At 38.3% G+C, this 19,804-nt stretch overlaps 1 protein-coding gene across 2 annotated transcripts in view; it reads right to left on the bottom strand.

Moving 5' to 3' along the window:
• CERS6 (ceramide synthase 6) overlaps nucleotides 1-19,804 on the bottom strand; it is a 424,587-nt gene that overhangs the window by 163,230 nt on the left and 241,553 nt on the right. For both annotated transcript variants that reach the window (XM_006867010.1, XM_006867009.1), the window contains exon 4: nucleotides 18,124-18,181. In XM_006867010.1, coding sequence (XP_006867072.1) covers nucleotides 18,124-18,181 — 58 coding nt within the window. The remainder of the gene's footprint in view (nucleotides 1-18,123; nucleotides 18,182-19,804) is intronic.

Raw genomic sequence — 19,804 nt, 5'->3', positions numbered from 1 at the left:
GTTCCATAGAAAGTCTGTGATAGTATCATTCCAGGGCACTCTGGGCAAAAGAGTCCTATAAAGAGAAACTGCCACGGAGCCCTGGCTGGACTGCAGTTAAAGCGCTCACTCTGCAAGAGAAAGCATTGGCTGTCTGCTTCCATAGAGATCTATAATCCTGGAAGTGCTATAGCGGCACTTACACCCTGTCCTCTAGGGCTTCTACGAATCAGCTTATACGTGGTGGCAATACGTATCTTTGGCAACAAGACAGCGAGAACTCGATGAACAAGAACACTCGGATTTTATGAACATGTATCTGTATTTCTTTGCTAGTTGGAATTCAATTCCTTTTATTCTTTAGCCTCTTCAAATTTATAATTTTAAACTCTTCCATAAGCAGACATTTCTAAATTTATGCACAGTCATTTTCATTCTAATTCCCACATCTTAGAGATAACTTTTAAACAGGAAAGAATGTATTAAAAGTATTCTGGGGGGAAAAAAAATTATCAAAATGAACTGTTTTTACCTATTTGTTGTTGTTGTTGTTATGTGCCATGGAGTTGGTTATGACTCATAGTGACCCTGTACAGGGTTTCTGAGGCTGTAAATCTTCACAGGATCAAAAAGCCTCATCTTTCTCCTGCAGAACAGCTAGTAGTTTTGAACTGCTGACCCTGAGGTTCGCAGCCCGATTTGTAACCACTACGTTAGCTTATCGATTCTTTTACATATTACGTTCTATTTATTCATAAGTTTTGTTGTAGTGCTGTAGGATAATGCAGTAGATCACAAGGTCTCTTTGAACTGCAAGGTCGGTAGTTCCAACCCACCAGCTGCTCCTGGGAAATCCTATGAGTTGGTCACTATGAGTTGGAACTGACTTGATGGCACTTAACAATAACATCTAGGATTAGCACTCGACCTCAAGTTTGGTTTAAACTGCAAGGTCGGTGGTTCAAATCCATCAACCACTCCTCGGAAACCCTCTAAGTTGAAACTGACTCAATGACACTTCAACAACAGCTGCAATCTCAAGCAAAATGGACAAATTAATTTGTCACTTATTTTCATGCAAATTTCTACAAAATATTTTAGTATAACTTTAAGCAATGACATGCCATTTTGTAATTTTTATAACAATTGAATTAATTCACTAATATTAGATATTAATTTTTTAAGCTCTGTAAGGGGGTGCATGTGCATAGGTAGGTCTATGCATTTTTTTATTTCAATAAAATAACTTACACATACAAGGGGGCTTCAAAAAGTTTGTGGAAACATTTCATTATTTTTCAATTCTATTTTTCCATGAACTTTTTGAAGCCCTTTTGTATGTATTATCTTTCTTCTATATAGTCCTGGTGTGGTGCTGTGGGTCAATGCGTTGGACTGCAAAGCTCACCAGCTTCTGGGAAACCTTCCACAGGGTCGCTATAGGTCAGAACCAACTTGATGACACTTAACAACAACAAATGTAATTCTTCCCTCAGGATAAATTCATAGAAATTGAATGACTGGGTCAAAATTTATCAACATGCTACTTATGGTTAGGCACCTCAATGTAAAAACACAATAAATGTCCTCACAACTGTACCAGTAATAACAGCATGAAAAGTGGAGAAAAGATTGAAGTTGTCAAAGACTTCATTTTGCTTGGATCCACAATCAACACTCATGGCAGCAGCAATCAAGAAATCAAAATGTATTGCATTAGGCAAATATGCTGCACAAGAGCTTTCTAAAGTGTTCAAGGGCAAAGATGTCAGCTTGCGGACTACCTGACCCAAGCCTTGGTATTTTCAATAGCCTTATATGCATGTGAAAGTTGGACAGCGAATAAGGAAGATCTTAGAAGATTTAATACATTTGAGTTATGGTGTTGGAGATGAATATTAAAAGTACCACGGACTGCCACAAGAATAAACAAACCTGTGTTGGAGGAAGTACAGCCAGAATGCTCCTTAGAAGCCAGGATGGCAAGACTTCTTCTCTCATACTTCGAACATGTTATTAGGAGGGACCAGTCCCTGGAGAAGGACATCATGTTTGGTAAAGTGGAGGGTCCATGAAAAAGAGTAAACTCCTTACCGAGATGGATTGATACAGTAGCAGCAGCAATGGACTCAAGCACACACAAAAAAACAATTGTAGGGATGGTATAGGACCAGGCAGTGTTTCATTTTTTTGTGCATAGTGTTACTTTGAGTTGGAACTCACTTGATAGCACCTAACAATAACTTATGGTTATTATTTATTATGATGTTGTTTTCTAAACTGGTTGTACCAACATAAGATCACTATCAGAATTCCAAATTCTTCATTGAATTATGGTATATTAATTTAAATATATTGTAATGTATTAGTCTGCACTACTGGCTTTAGAGATGAAGCAATTTAATCCCAATTAGATAAAGTGACTTGTTTAGTGTCACAATGCTGATTAATGACAGACTTAGGTCTCAAAACCCAGACTTTCTGATTCTCACTTTGGGCCCTTCCTGTATAACATTATCCTTAGTTTCTTACTGCCCTCAGAATGCTCTCTGTATACAGAATACCAGCCATAAGCCAACATAGAATGAAAATTAAGTAGGGTAATGTGAAACAGTGCACATATGGGTTATTGTTAAGTGCCGTCAAGTTGGTTCCAACACATAGTGACCCTGTACAGGGTTTCTGAGGCTATAAATCTTTATGGGAGCAGAATGCCTCATCTCTCTCCTGTGGAGCAGCTGGTAGTTTCGAACTGCTGACCTTAAGGTTCACAGCCCGATTTGTAACCACTACGCTACCAGAGCTCCACACGTGGGTAGGAAGGAAAAAGTAAGATGTAATAATAAGAAGCCTTGAAGAACAACTTCCTAAAGTCATTCCAGGTAATTTCTGTTCCAGAAAGTACGTTTATCTATTTACAAGCACGAAAGCATGGCCTTGATAAGGGCATGGCCTTGACAAGGGACCCCACAGACTAGAAGGCAGCAGAGTACTTAAAAAGTTTCATGTCAAGACTTAGACATTCACAGTTCCCAGCAAAGCCTACTTCTCAATCTATTATAATCAGTGCTGTTATGCCTTACATTTCCAAAGTACTTTATAGCTACCAAAGCACTCCCATGCACAAGTTGAAGATGCATCATTTCCCCATTTTACAGATGAGAAAAATGAGGCTCCCATTTAGCATAAATACAGGACCAAGATGGGCACCTCAATTTTGACTTCTAACTTAAGGGTCTTCCATACTGATACGACTTTTATTTCTTAATGAGTAAGGAGAACTTGGAGTCCTCATGTGGTGCTGTGGGATAAAGCATGGGACCGAAAGGTCAGTTTGAACTACAAGGTCAGTGGTTCAAACTCACCAGCTGCTCCTTGGAAACCCTATACAGGGTAACAATGAGTCAGAACTGACTCATGGGCACTTAACAACAACAAGGCAAATTTACTAATAAACAACAAATAATTACTACTTGAACTGCTTTTTGAAACTTGCTTTCTAAGTTGTTGATTTGGTTTTGGGTTTTTTTCTGTTTTTATTCTTCTTCACTGACACCAGACTGCTAATCACAAGGTTGGTGGTTCAAACCTACCAGCTTTTCCTTGGAAACCCAGTATAAAGTCACTATGAGTTGGAACCAATGAAACAGCACTTAACAACAAAAGCACTTTTCAAAACTACAAGATTGGCTTCTAGTTTCCCCGGAGGCAAGTCAATTCACCCTTAGAAGCTGCTTCTTCCTTTCTGAAATGAGAAATTTGGGATTGGTGATCTTTGGGGTTCCTTCCAAAGGTTCCTCATCTATGCCATATGCACTGTTTACAAAACTGTTTGCTAGAGCTATTTTCTTTGGTAAAACTCTACATTTCAAGCTTCAGATTGAGTGATATATTTCAAGTAATTTCAAAGTTAAAACACACTTTTCTGGTTAACTTTGAAAAGCACACCATGTGATTTATAAAAGGTAACGTCTTAGTTCTGACCAAGTTCAGACAGTTTCAGGGAATGAGTAAAGCTCTCAGTCTAGCAGGGTACTTTTCAAACCAACAATGAGTCATGAGGTCAACATCCTAGATGACAACCTGCATATTTTAGAAATATAATAAATTAGAATAAAAATTATCAGAGAACATCAGAGAATGTCGCACATATGGTAAGGCTGGGCTTTTTATTTAAGATGTTCTTTCTCAGCTTCAGGGAATAGAACTTGGCAAACTTCACAGAAAAAAAAACAAAACAAAAACATTTCTCCTGGTCATAAGGAATTAGCTCTATGTTGAGTTTGGCCTTTAGGAAGAACTCAAGGAAAGCTGGAGGGTTGCAGGAAGAAATTGCTCCTTTCTGTTTTGCTTCGTGTTCTTGTCAGTATCTCCCAGAAACACATATTCACCCCAGCAGCAACTGTTCCTTCCAGAAGCAGCAGTTGGTTCTTGTTTGCAGTTTCCTACCGAGATAGTTGGAGTCCTGGTGTGGCACTGTGGGTTAATGTACTAGACTGCAAAGTTGATCTGAACCACAACATTGGTGGTTTAAGCTCACCAGCCACTCCTCGGAAACCCTATACAGGGTCACTGTGGGTCGGAACTGACTCGAAAGCAGTTAACAACAACAACAACAACTGTGATAGTTAAGGTTTTGTGTTGATTTGACTTGGCCTGGATTCTTAGCAGTTTACCTGTTAAGATGTAGCTATCACCTCAGAGATGAGATGTAATATGCAATCACTCCATGATGTGCTCTGATGTGGTTAGCTCGGATCTGATGCAATGAATCTATGTGTTACAAATTATCACTGCTATGAAGTCGATGAGGCCAGATTCAATCTACGGGATTAGTTTGTACCTTGGTCCAGTCTGTTTTGAGATCTTGAAGGAGGAAAAAGTGAGCAGAGCTCACAGGAGCCAACTAACACCAAGATAGAAGAGCTGGGATTGGAATGCATCCTTTGGTCTGGGAGTCCCTGCACTGGGAAACTACTGGATCCAGAGGAAGATCAATACCAACATAAGGAGAGCTCCAGGGAAAGCTGGACCTACCAATGCTGAAAGGAAACGAGGACCTTTCTCCAGAGTCGGTGCTCTGAATTCAGCTTTACTAGCTTTCTAAACTGTGAGAGAATACATTTCTGGTTGTTAAAGCCATTGTGGTATTTCTATTTTAGCATCATTAGATAACTAAGACATCCATATTCTCAGAACATGTCTCATACTCAGAGACATCAGCTAGTCTCTCTCCAGAGGTCTGGCCCAACTCCATGGATCCTCCTCCAAGCTTCTGGAATCTGTTAATTCCAACCTTCTCCTTTAGTTCCTTGGTTCTCAGTATGGTAGCTGCTGCCTACTATTACTACTTCTGTGGTGGTGGTTATGTGCCGTGGAGTCAGTTCCAACTCATAGCGACCCTGTACAGGGTTTCCGAGGCTGTAAATCTTTATGGGAGCAGAAAGCGTCATCTTTCTCCCACAGAAGAGCTGGTAGTTTCGAACTGCTAACTTTGGTACCTCAGTGCAATTTCAATCCAAGTGGGATCTGCAGATTTAGCTCCTGTCTTTGAAATGTTTGTTACTGGTCCATAAAGAACTTACTTCACCAGAATGTAAATTGTATCACTAAGCACACTGCTTAGTTTAGCTCATCTTTTTCCAGAGGCAGATTTTCTTGATGAAATAAGCAGTTCCCATTCTGGTTTGTGTCTCTTATCTCATCACAGATTGGTAGCAAATAGTCAGCAAATGAATAACTGTGAAAGAAGCAGTTTCATCTCTGGCTAATGATTCATTGTATTATATTCATTCTTAAAATAACTGGCATGGTTTTGTAGGCTGATGATACCCTAACTAATTCAAAGGTGGTTGTTGTTGTTGTTAAGTGCTGTAGAGTTGATTCCAACCCATAGCGACCCTGTATAGGGTTTCTAAGAAGCAGCTGGTGAGCTTGAACTGCTGACCTTGCAGTTCAAATGGCTTTGCAATCTGGCACATTAACCCACAGCGCCACACCAGGACTCCTGATTCAAAGGTTGTTGTTGTTGTTAAGTGCGGTCGAATCTATCCTGACCCATAGCGACCCTATATAGGGTTTCCAAGGAGCAGCTGGTGAGATTGAACCACCGACCTAATTCAAAGGTTAGGTATATCTTAAATAACTTGCATTCTAATTGTATGTATGCAGTTACACGGACTCCTGGGTTAATGTTTGAACCGCAAGGTTGGCAGTTCAAGTTCACCAGCTGCTCCTTGGAAACCTTATACAGAGTTGCTATGGGTTGGAACCGACTTGATGGCAGTTAACAACAACAACGCAGTTATATGAAATGGATTATGCTTAAAAATATACCTTATAGTCAAAAGTTTAAAATAAATTAGCCTAGCATGTGGATTATAATTTTTACCTAAATCTCAGTTGCACATAAATCTACATTACTTTCCTGGGACACTACATTAAAAACTAAAAAATTAAATCAAGAAACTCAAACTTTGGGGACCCAGGACCATGGTCTCAGGGGACACAAAGTCAGCAGGCATAATATCATTCACATTGAAAGTGTTCTACATCCTACTTTGGTGATTAGTGATTGAGGTCTTGAATGGTGATCTACAGTCCAAAGGGAAGAGTGAAAAAAATTGAAGATGCATGGAGCCAATGAGAGAACATCACATTCCATGAGACGCATGGTGAGCTAGCAGTGCTTGGCTACTGCTCTGAAAGGTTCACATCAGAAAGTCCTACATAGAGGGAGAGAAAAATAAGGACTAAAACTTAAAATCATAAAAAAGAACCAGGCTTACTGGTCAGATAGAGACTAGTGGAAGCCTGAGACTATGGCGCTTAGCCATCCTTCAGGTCTGGAACTCAATTTTTAGCCAAACAATACACAGGTCGATAAGAGGAACAATAGTAGAAGTGAGGTAGACACACCTTAGAATACTCAACCATTTGAGATCAAAAGGCAGCATTTACCTAAAGAAGGAGGAATGCAAACAGGAATCACAAGGTGGAAATGGGATAACTGCTGTTACATGTGAGAATTGAAATCAGTGGCATGAAAGAGAATGTGGATGAATTGTTGAATGGAAACTCATCTGCTCTGTGAACCTTCACCCGATTCACAATAAAAAGAAAAGAAAGAGAGAGAGAGAGAGAGAGAAAGAGAGAGAGAGAGAGAGAGAGAAACCCATGAAAATAGCCAAGGAATTCTACCTAATACAAACTTCTATATACAAATGAGAACAAAAACTAAATGAAAAATAGCTCACTCAATTTTTAAAAGCATGATATGTAGTCCTAAAACCTAGGGAAATGTATTAATCTGTATGAGGACACTGTATGCTAAACATTCAGAGCAACTATAACCATTCTGGTTATTCTTTTACAAAAATATTTTTTTTCTCTGCAAATCGTATTTATGAACAAGAAGCCATTTGTGCACAGTAACCTGTGCACAGCATAAACTCACTGCCCTCTAAGGCTCCTGTCTAATCTTTCAGTTTGCTGCTGTCAATTTGATCCCATATAGATAGATCTTATGAGTGTAAATCTCAAGGCAAACATTCCTTATTAGTTAAGTTAAACTATTGTTTGGTTTTAAAATTTTCAGGGCTTAAGGTTTAAAGATTATCTGAGGGCAGCAGCTTCAGGGCTTCACCCAGCCTCCACTGCTGTAAGAAAATCTGTATTCCATGGAAATTCAAAATTCTGTTCTACAGTTTTCCTCTTTTGAACAGGATTCTTCATGCTACAATAGGGACGCAGCTTGAAGACATATGCTGAGTGAAGTAAGTCACAAAAGGAAAAATACTGTCTGAACTCACTTACATGAATATAAAATGAAAAGAGCAGGCACACATATAGAGATCAAAGTTTATCAGTGGTTATCAATGATGGGAAAGAGAGGGGAAAGGATGGGGTATTGCACATGGAATTAACGATTTAAAACAATTGCTTTGATTAAAGGTAGGATTGTTGTCAATATATCGTATACCTGTAAAAAGTTGAATTGACAAAAATGAGATATTTACAACATTGGCCTACAAAAGTAGCTGCTGAGGCTGCTTGTACACAACCAAACACCTCATGGGATTTGTTTCCTTGGTTTGGGGATTTAGGCAATTGCTTCAAAGACCATCATAGAATAACAAGTCTACTGCTTCTGTTATACCTCCTAGCTAATTGCGTAGTACCTAGGGTTGTAAAAGGTTGCGAGTTACCAACCAAGATGCAACAACTGGTCTCTATCCACCTGAAACAACAGAGGTAAAAGGAGTCAGGAATAGAAGGAGGAAATGGGTGATGTGGCTAATTTCCTCCATGAAAAACTGCCACCTTTGCCAGGAGACTAGAAAATTAGAAGGTACCTGGCTACCATTACAGATATCATTGTGTTGATTTCATATAAATGAACACACATATACTTTGTAGAGTATCTGAAAATTCTGAAAACACATGACATTTCATTATTTATCATAGAGCTCCTTCATGTGTAAAAGGGCATGAGTTTAATTTATCATACCAAATTGGTCACCTTTAGAGTACAAGGAATAGATATTATGAATTGAATTTTGTTCCCCAAAAAGATATGTTGAAGTTCTAGATGCTAGTATCTATAAATGTAACCTTGTTTGGAAATAGGGTCTTTGAAGAGATGCCGTCAGTTAACAGGAGGTCATGATACAGCAGGGTGAATCCTAATCCAATGGGAGTGGTGTCCTTATAAAGGATAATAAGAGACAGAAAGACAAAGAGAGGAAAGATGTAAATATAAAGACGGGGACAGAATCAGCTGCAAGCCAAAGAATACCACAGATCAGAGACTGTCACCAGAATCTAGGACAGATTCTCCCTCAAAGCCTGTGGAAGAAATCAAGACAGTTTCTATCCTGACTTTAGATTCTTAGCCTCCTGAACAGTAAGAAAATATATTTCTGTGTATACCAGCCAACAGATTGTGGTCTTTGTAATAGCACTCTTAGGAAACTAATTCAGGAGATCACTGCCCAGCACCCTTGAACAGCTTGTATAGTTAGACAATTCAAATGGAAAGTCAACAACCTCTGTGTTGCTCCAAATCACATCAACCACAGCAATGTAATATAATTGGAATTAAGTAAAAGCACATTAAATAAAATGAATGAAGAGTTGTTGTTGTTAGGTGCCATTGAGTCGATACAGACTCATAGTGACCCTATGCACAACAGAATTAAACAGTGCCCGTTCTTGGGTAGCTTCATAATTGATGCACCTGAGCCCATTGATGCTGCTATTTTGCCAATCCATCTCAGAGGGGGTCTTCCTCTTTCTCTGACCCTTTACCTTACCAAACATGATATCCTTCTCCAGTAACTGGTCCCTCCTGACTATGTCTGAAGTAGAAGAGATGAAGTTTGGCCATCCTGGCCTCCAAGGAGCACTCTAGCTGTACTTCTTCCAACACAGATCTGTTGGTTCTTTTGTCAGCCCATAGCACTGTCAATATTCTCCTCCAACACCATATCTCAAATGCATCAATTCTTCTACGATCTTCCTTATTCACTGTCCAGTTTTCGCATGCATATGAGGTTATTGAAAATACCATGACTTGGGTCAGGTGTACTTTATTCCTCAAGCTGACATCGTTGCTCTTCAACACTTTAACAAGGTCTTTGCAGCAGATTTGCCTAATGCAATGTGTCATTTGATTTCTAGATTGCTGCTTCCATGAGTGTTGATGGCTGAGCCAAACAAAATGAAGTCATTGACAACTTCAGTCCTTTGTCCATTTATCATGATGGTATTTATTGCTCCTGTGGTGAGGATTTTTGTTTTCTTTACATTGAGATGCAGTCCATATCTTCATCACTAAGTTTTTAAGTCCTCTTCACTTTCAACAAGCAAGGTTGTATCATTTGTATATCGCAGGTTATTAATGAGTCTTCCTCCAATCCGGATGCCATGTTTTTCCTCATATAACCCAGCTTCTCAGATTATTTGCTCAGCATACAAAGTGAATATGTATAGTGAAAGAATACAGCCCTGTCACACAACTTTCCTAATTTTAAACCATTCAGTCCACTTGTTCTGTTTAAACAACTGCCTATTGGTCCATGTACAGGTTCCTCATGAGCACAATTAAATGTTCTGTAATACTCATACTTAAGCAATGTTGTCCATAGCTTGTCATGATCCATACAATCAAAAGTCTTTGCATAGTCAATAAAGCACAGGTAGACCTCTTTATGGTATTATCTGCTTTCTGCCAAGATCCATCTGACTTCAGCAATGATATCTCCCATTCCACACCCTCTTCTGAATCCAGCTTGAACCTCTGAAAGTTCTCTGTCAATGTATGCTTGCAGCCATTTCTGCATTACCTTCAGTAAAACTTCACTTGCATGGGATATCAAAAATATTGTCCGGTGATTTCTGCATTCTGTTGGGTCAGCTTTCTTTTGGAACGGGCACAAATACGGATCTCTTCCAATCAGTTATTTGTCTTCCAAATTTATTGGAAGAAAAGTACAAAATAGGTAATTAAATATTTCTCTATGTTTCTGTTCTTGTATCTATGTTTCTAGATATCTTGCATATGAAAACATAATTTCTAGGTTACATAGGGCCATGATGTATCAGTCAACCTTGCTTAGAGTAGCTGGTATATTTATAAAACTGATATATTTATATATATTAAAAAGTTGATATATTTATATTTTTTAAAGTTCATATGGCAGCCATGAGAATACAGCTATCTATTGCACTCAGGGTCGGATTTACATTGTGGTCTAAAGTTTCTCCCAGCCTCCCCCACTTCTATCCCTATTTACTTTCACAGCTATTTTCCCTAATTAATTTCTTGCACATTTAATCTCTTTTTGGCGATTGCTTCCCAGAGGACCCAGACTAAGCCAGCACAAATGTTTATTGACATAATGCAGTTTCATGCATGTAAAAACATTAGCTGCCTTATTTCTAAAGAAAATAATATTTTAAAACTGAGCATACTCAAATAAAGTCATATTTATACATTGGACGTCTACAATGATTTGGTGACACAGTGAAATACATGTGCTTCATTTTCCTTTGAGATTAAGCCAACTTAAATTGGAACAGTTAATGGTATTTAATAAACCTCCAAGTATTCAGTCTGAATGTATTTCAACAAGGCAGAGAAAACTGAAGCTATTCTTAAAGTAGAAATTGATGCCTCATAAAAACATTGTGAAGTATGAGTATTCTGGAACACTTAACTGTGCTCATGAGAAATCTGTGCATGGTCCAAGAGGCAGCTGTTCGAACAGAGCATGGGAACACTGAATGGTTTTTAAAGTTAGGAAAGGTGTGCAACAGGGTTGTGTTCTTTTATCATACTTATTCAACCTGTATGCTGAGCAAATAATCTGAGAAGCTGGGTTATATGAAGAAAAATGTGGCTTCAGGATTGGAGGAAGACTCATTAATAACCTGCAATATGCAGATGATACAACCTTGCTTGCTGAAAGTGAAGGGGACTTAAAATACTTACTGATAAAGATCAAAGAGCACAGCTTGAGGTATGGATTGCATCTCAAATGTAAAGAAAGCAAAAATCCTCACCAATGGATCAATAAACAACATTCTAATCAATGGAGAAAAGATCCAAGTTATGTTAAGGACTTCATTGTTCTTGGCTCAACCATCAACACTCACAGAAGTCAAGAAATCAAATGATGCATTGCATTAGGCAAATCTACTGCAGAAGACCTCTTTAAAGTGTTGAAGAGCAAAGATGTCAGCTTGAGGACTAAGGTGTGCCTGACCCAAGCCATGGTATTTTCAATAACCTCATATGCATGTGAAAGCTGGACAGTGAATAAGGAAGACTGTAGAAGAATTGATGCTTTTGAGTTATGTTGCTGGAGGAAAATATTGAAAGTGCCATGGGCTGCCAAAAGAACCAACAGATCTGTGTTGGAAGAAGTGCAGCCAGAGTACTCCTTGGAGGCCAGGATGGCCAAACTTCATCTCTCATACTTCGGACATATTGTCACGAGGGACCAATCACTGGAGAAGGATATGATGTTCGGTAAGGTAGAGAATCAGAAAAAGAGTAAGACCTCCAGCGAGATGGATTGGCAAAGTGACAGCATCAATGGGCAACAACTGTGAGGTTAGCCCAAGAGTAGGCACTATTTCCTTTTGTTGTGCATAAGGTCGCAGTGAGTTGGTTTCGACTCAATGGCACCTAACAACAATAACATCCTCATCTATAAAATGATTTATTTAGATGACATGCATGATAATTTTTACATCTAAAAGGCTGTTGTTTAGATCATTTTACTTGCTTATTATTTTTAAAGATCCTTTATCCATTACTGTGGGTACATGCTGTTTTGCATAGAGTAGTCACCTGGCAAATCCGAGGGTACTTCAGAAAGTTTTTGAGAAAATTCCATTCTCTTTTCATTCCATTTTCCTTAGAATGTTTTGAAGCCCCTCATATTTCTTTAACTGAATCAGGATTTCGGGGCAGGAAGGGAACTTAATGTCACTTAATTTACCCTGGAAGGTTCACTTTATCAGGTTTAGTTGACCTGAAGGAAGACTAAACTGGATAGAACAGGTTACCAAGACTTTTTTTTTACAGCCCATGCAACATTCCACATGTTTCATGCCAGGAAGGAGCAGCGGTCAACTCTCATCTCTTGAAATTGGTCTGTTATTCTGGTATTTATGGGAATTTTCTTACTATACTTTTTGGCAAACTCTGAAATTAAAGATAGATTTATGTTGTATTGATGGAAGTGTGTATATCTTATTTTAAAACATCAAATTATTCTGAAAAATCAAATTACTTTTTGTTCTTGTAGTTGTTGTTAGTTGCACTTAAATGACCTTCAATTCATGGCAACCTTACGTATAACAAATAGAAGCAGTACCGCTGTCATGATCATTGGTTTGCAGCTAATGCATCAATATTTAGATAGGCATTGTCTTAGTTACCTAGTTATCTAGTCCTGCCCCAATAGAAATGCTATAAGTAGGTGGCCTTAACAAACAAGAATTTATTTTCTCACAGTTTAGGAGGCTACACATCTGAATCCAGGGCACTGGCTCTAGACGAAGGCTTCTGTATATGCTCTGGAGAAGTTCCTTGTCTCTTTTTAGCTTCTATTCCTAGGTTCTTGATGAAGACATGGCATGCATTTTCCCTTCCATTTGTCCTTGCTTGCTTTTTCATTTATCTGCTCTTTTATATACCAGAAGAGATTAAGACACATCTTAGACTAACAATGCTTCAATAATATGACAAAGACAATCCATTCTTGATTGGAATTATAACTACAAGTATCAAAGCACACCAAACCCATTGCTACTATGTAGGCCTGACTGCAGTGCAATGAATTACTTCACATGACTCTTCTACCTAGAGCTTTTTTCCTGCTAGGTTTGAGTAGGGAGACTATACTGATAGACTATTCAGTTGTGAGTGTTAACAGTGTTCATTGTTATTTTAAAATTCTAACCATAGAAGAAGTAGAGCCAGGAGTACAGCATGCCCTTTGACACCAGAGACTGCTAAACATTTGAACCTCCTTGACCCAGGGACAGAAGGCTGCGACATTGGAGGAGTGGCAGATGAACAGTAGCAGCAGAACCAAGAACCAGAGCACGAGACAAAGCAGTGGGCTTCCCATTCAACTGAGCAAGTTGGCTTTCTTGAAGAGTGGAGTGTCACCAGGCACTTCATTGGGGGTGGGGGAGGCTAAGTTTACTAACCGACAGAGCTAGAGCTGAGTGCCTACAGGCTAAGGCTTATGGTGTTATGGAATGCGGTGTTCTATGGGTATTTATTGTTGTTGTTGTTAAGTGCCATCGAGTCGGGTCCGACCCATAGCGACCCTGTACAGGGTTTCCGAGGGTGTAAATCTTTACAGGAGTAGAAAGCCTCATCTTTCTCCCGCGGAGCGACTGGTAGTTTCGAACCGCTGACCTTCAGGTTCGCAGCCCGATTCGTAACCACTACGCTACCATATGCAGCCCTTAAAGAGCTCTGTAACACTGACGAAGCAGAGAAAGGCCTGCCTCTGGACATGGCTGAGGATGGGCTCTCCTAATTGAAAGAACTGTGCCCAGAGCATTTCTGACCATGAAATTGTAGCTTGTTAACTTCCTTAATAAGTCCCATAAAGGTGATTATTGTCCTTGAGTGCTGTATGACCATGGTAATGAATTATCAAACCCAGCTGACTAGAGAGGGCTATAGGAGGAATGCCTGGCACCACATTTTTTTTTGTAGTTGGTGTCAGAAGTGGGATGCATTGAAATGACTACAGATTCATTAAAGTATAGAGTTTTGTAATGGAAAGGAAGAAGGTATATGGGAAGTGAAACTACTGATTCTTAAAAGTTTACTTTGATGGTTGTTAACTGTAATGGTTGAAAGAAATGTAAAAGATGTTATGCCACTACTGAGGGCAGAAAAGTTGCTATTGGAGTCATCTGGGGCAAACGTCTGACTGGTTAAACAAGATGACAAGAGGCTAGCATCTACTTGGTCCACTTTGCCAGCCAGACGCCAAAGCATGATGGGGTGATTACTGGGTATCTTACTAACAGAGCTTGTAAGCCCACCTTCAGCCTATACTTGACTGGATATACTAAAAGGAGAGGTTGAAATTGCCAGGAAGAATTAGGCTTTGTAGAGTAAGGTGCATAGGTGGAAACCTGAGCCCCACCTAAAACTGCAGAGAGAATAGAAGACTTACCTGTGAAGGAAAGACCTGAAGAAAGAAAAATAATTGGCACTTTGAATTTTGAAGAAGCAGTTTGCTAATGGATGCATCAAAGCAGGAAAAGTCTATACCCACCAGAGAAAATCCCATTTTAGGACTGAATGTTACAGGAATCTGGTAAGCAGATATGCTCGCTGGTGAGTGCAAGCAAGGGAATTAGCAGTGATAAAGAGACACGTTCAGCTGGTGTGAAGTTTAGTGAGCTGTGTGGACTCCTGAGCCTATGAACACTGATCTAACCCCGGGGGGCTATTGGGCTCAGAGAGAGAGAGACAGTGAAGGGACCAGCAGGTCTGAAGTACAGGAATGTGTATGTGGACTCTCAAGCTTGCAACTGGTACCCATTTGATCCAGCTAGAACGACTAACTACGGTTGAATTGAACAGAACTGGGCTTAACGAAGAGAGAGATGTGTCACACAGAGCTAGTATAAACTGTTGCAATTTTGATGACCTGCTCTGGGCTGAACTTTGCTTATGGATGCAGATGTTCAAAGTTCCAATAAGGACCGAAGATCCTTCAGATAAAGAAAACACATTTGTCTCCTCAGAGTACTGGGTTGATAGGAATGGAAAATTTAGAAATTGGATATCTGAAATGTTAGGTAAAGACCCTAAGTGGCTGGTTTACAAGCTTTCCTGGGTGGGCTCAGTTAAAATGATTGATATGGGAAGAGTGAATCCTTGAAATATGAAAGGGTAAATGGCAGAAGAGCTAGGGGGTGGCCTGCAGTGTAGTGAATTACTTCATATGCACTGCCTCCTAGAATAGCCTCAGAGGACTTCTAAGCCTATAATCCTTACGAAAGCAGACTGCACCATCTTTCTCCTATTGAGTGGCATAGGAGTTCCGATTGTCAACCTTCGGTTAGCAGGTGAGCGCTTAACAACTGTACCACCAAGGCTTCCCCACAGATATTACTGTTGTTGTTAAGTGTTGTTAAGTGGCTTCCAATTCATAATGAATTTGTACAAGCTTCTGAGGAAGTGCTGGTGGGTTTGAACAGCTGACCTTGCAGTTAGCAATCCGGTGCTTATCTTACAGTGCCACACCAGAACTCCACACACAGGTATAGGTGAATTGGAGACACAATTTGACCCATAACAGGCTACATATTGTCCTAAGAAAATTAATTAAAATATACTCTAAATATCCATTACAGTAAGTATTTGTTGTTAAGTGCTGTCGATTCGATTCTGATCCATAGCGACCCTGCATAGGGTTTCCGAGGAGCAGCTGGTGAGCTTAAACCAATGACCTTGCAGTTCAAACGGCTTTGTAGTCTGGTGCATTAACCCACAGCACCACACTAGGACTCCACAGTAAGTATTTAATGTTTTATAAATAGGAGCAACTACTTGGCTAGGTCAAGTTTGTTAACTTAACAAAAGGAGGAAGCCATTTGAAAATCACAGTTAGGTTAGGGCAAACTGGTGAAGCTGAGAAAAGCACAAGAGTAAGATTCAGTCGTGTATATTTCATTTTAGGTTCAGCCCTCAATAAGCTCACAGTGTGGCCTTTGGATTTCTGCTTGCTAACTTGTGAAATAAAAGGGTTGGACAAGATGACTTAAAAAGTCCTCCACAACGGCTATTTTGGTCAGATTCTACATTTTCTCTCATTGAATGTGAGGCTTCTGTATCCCTTTATTAAGTCATATACCTCATCTAAAACTGAGTCAGCATCCAAGAAAATACCTCAAATACAAATTTATTAAACATGAAAAGCAATTTCTAGTTTGTTTGTTGTTGTTGTTGTTTTTTAAATTCATTCTAGCCATAGGCAGTTAAAAGGGAACTGGTATGCAATCGGGTACCATATTTAAAGATAATTTCTAAGCAAACGTTCTATTGACACGTCCTCTCACTGCCTTAGAGAGCCACTGAGGAGAGTGGATGAAAACTCTTTTTCTGATTCACTGTGTCCCTAAATAAGTGGAAAAGACTGGGAATACAGAACTAGGAATCGAAGTGTTTCCTGTTTTGATGACAGATGAGCAGGCTTGCAGTATGAGAGTCAAAGGAGGACATACAGATATATATGTCCTGCAGACACTCACCGCTTCCCTTGATCACCATCAAAGCCTTTCACCAATATTATCAGACATGAATTCCAGTCCTTGGGTTGTTTGGAACTTGACATTCCTATACATTGGAATTCTCAAATATTAGTTGAAACTCTACCCAAATACATTCTCTTTTTCAAGGTAATAAAGTTGTAAGCATAAAAGCTCTTTGCTTAAGTAAGTAAATTTTAAAAATAGTGGGTTCCAAAATAAGCAGTTTCCACCATGTTTATCTATGCTAGATATAAATGTCTTCATATTTAGAAAGCCTACAAAGTGAAGTTCATCCTTTAAAATCTATTCAAATAGTGACTATGTCATATGGTCTTCTTAAGTAAAAGAAATAAAAATAAGTACAGTTATCAAAGGAAAAGATCATAAGGGTAAAGAAAGTTTCTTCTAGAAAAATGTAATACAGGGAAACCACCATGCCTTATAATAGAATCCACCACAGGCAGACCTCATCTGACAACTCAGGATTTACAACAATAACAAAAAAAATGTATTGGGGATTTTCAAATCAATATTTATCAGAAAATTTACTAGTAAATCATGCACTATATTTAGGAAAAAATATTTACAGTAAATAAAAATAATATCACCAGCACTGTAGAAGTTTATACTATAAAATAATTTTCTATGTTCTGCCACATCATTTCAATTGTGCATGCCTATGAAAATATAACTCTTCATGAGTTTTTAATTTAAGAAGTCTAACTTTTTTGGAATAGCACGAAGCAGTGAAATACCTAGGGAAAAGACTACGGCAGCCACAAAGAATGGCTGTCATAGATGAAATTGTTATCGTAGATCTATAGAATATAGCGAAGCAGAAGCGGAGAAATGTATGAACTAGACTGAACTTCTTAAAAACAGCAGTTGGAAAAGTTCTCTTAATAACTATGCACGACACTAAAATAGCATTTCAACTGGTGAATACTGAAGTGATAACACACATTGCAGCAACTGATTTTATAAGTTGTGTGACAGGGAAATTCTGCTTGAATTCTTTTAAAGCTTCCGTGGAATTTTATAAGGCTCCTAATGTCCATAAGTAATAAATAATCAACTAGACTGGACCAGGGATTAGCAACATCTTTCACTTGAAAAACAAATCATTTTAAAAACAGTTTTAAGATATGCCTAAAAACAATTTATTATTAAGAATAAATAGCAAATGTATTTGTTAACTCAAATAAAAATGCCCACAAAATTCTTCAGAAACCATTATGGTTGCTAAAAATATTATTATTGTCACACACATAAAAAATGAAATACAGTTTTACAAGTTCATAGTGACATAATAATCATAGAAAATAACTTGGAAGATCCTACCTTTTTTAGGAACCGGACTCCGTAGGTAAATACATAAAGGCTAAATGAAAATTTCCACCTGTAGAAAGTTAAAAATAAAATGCTATAATATTCATTTTCTATATTTCTCAACATTTTATAAAATATAAGAGAAGTAAAAAGTTCACTAGATTTGTACTCCACTAGGCATTAAATTAAATGAGTGAGTTCAGTATTAGCTGAGAATATACATTCAAATGAATTAGTATATAGATATAAAATATGAAGAAAAATATTTTAAATATTAATATGCATATTCACAATTTTAAATTTTCTTTCACCCAGTTTCTATCTTTGCCTGTTTTCTCATGTCTTTCTCTACCAGGTAAATTCATCTTGCTCATTATTCATCAAGGAGCTCTGGCAGCGTAGTGGTTACACATTGGGCTGCAAACCACAAGGTCAGCAGTTTGAAACTACAAGCCATTCCATGGGAGAAAGATAAGGCATTCTGCTCCTGTAAATATTTATAGCCTGGGTAACCCTGTACAGGGTCGTTATGAGTCAGAACTGACTCCATGGCACATAACCACCACCATTATTCGTCACCAAGGGTATGATGAATATACAACATAACTTTGAATTCTTTATCTGATTTACATAGTAAGTAAATAAGTTTTACTTAACTTCTGTTTATTTATTTATTTTTAATATTTCTGATGTAAAAAAGCCTCAATACTAGTAACCAAGCACTTTTCTTTGTCTTTTAAAAATATCATCAACATCTTTGTAGAGGTTCTTATAAGAAAAAATAAAGAATCAAAATCCTCCATCTGCCATACAATTGTAAATGAAAGCCTTAAACTATTCCAAATTGTGGATCCAGCTATTCAATTTTCACTTTTTTTAATTAGGAAAAATTTATAAATTTATTTTAGTTTTTAATAATTAAAATATTTTAGGTTTTTAAAACATAAGGTTACTACAGAAAAGACAAACAAAACTCTTTCCCTAATATTCAGATCCCAATTTTATTTCATGTAATTTCTGCTTATGTTTTAAAAACTGGCAAGAGTTCACCAAATGGCATTCCCAAGGCTATGTTACAGTGGTGGTGGTGTGCTGTTGAGTTTGCATAGGGTTTCTGAGGCTGTAAATCATTATGGGAGCAGAAAACCTCAACCTTCTCCCACAAAGCAGTTGGTGGGCTCAAACTCCTGATTTTACAGTCAGCAGCCCGATGCATAACCCATCATATTATCAGAACGCCTTCTGTTACTAGAGGTACTATAGATATAATAAGTTGTAAATGATCATAAAGTGAGCAGTCAGCTTGAGTCCATAAGGAAATAAATGGCTTTGGGTGCATACACAACATCTACAGATTTCAAATAACATAAAAAGAGAAAGTGATTTTAGGAGACTGAGTTAAACAACAGATACTTTCAGGTAGGAAGAAAAGAATAATGGCAAAGGGGCCTCTAAGAGTTGTGTAAAACCCAACAGCAGACACAAGTATCCCTCAGAGTTTCACAGGTAGATTCATTCCTGGGTTAACTGAATCTGCAAACGTTCTAGAATTCTAGTCAGAGCTAATATATCTAGAAGACATTTGAACTTTAGAGTTTAAAACCATCAACTAATAATTCATAAAACCTGCATTCTGAAAAGATTAATAAAAATGAATGGAAGAACTTTTCAGTCTAGGAGCGGAGGTCCCTAG

The sequence above is a fragment of the Chrysochloris asiatica genome, unplaced genomic scaffold, assembly GCF_000296735.1.
Source record: "Chrysochloris asiatica unplaced genomic scaffold, ChrAsi1.0 scaffold00099, whole genome shotgun sequence".
In the NCBI taxonomy this organism is placed as follows: domain Eukaryota; kingdom Metazoa; phylum Chordata; class Mammalia; order Afrosoricida; family Chrysochloridae; genus Chrysochloris; species Chrysochloris asiatica.
This window is presented reverse-complemented; position numbering and strand designations above follow the sequence as displayed.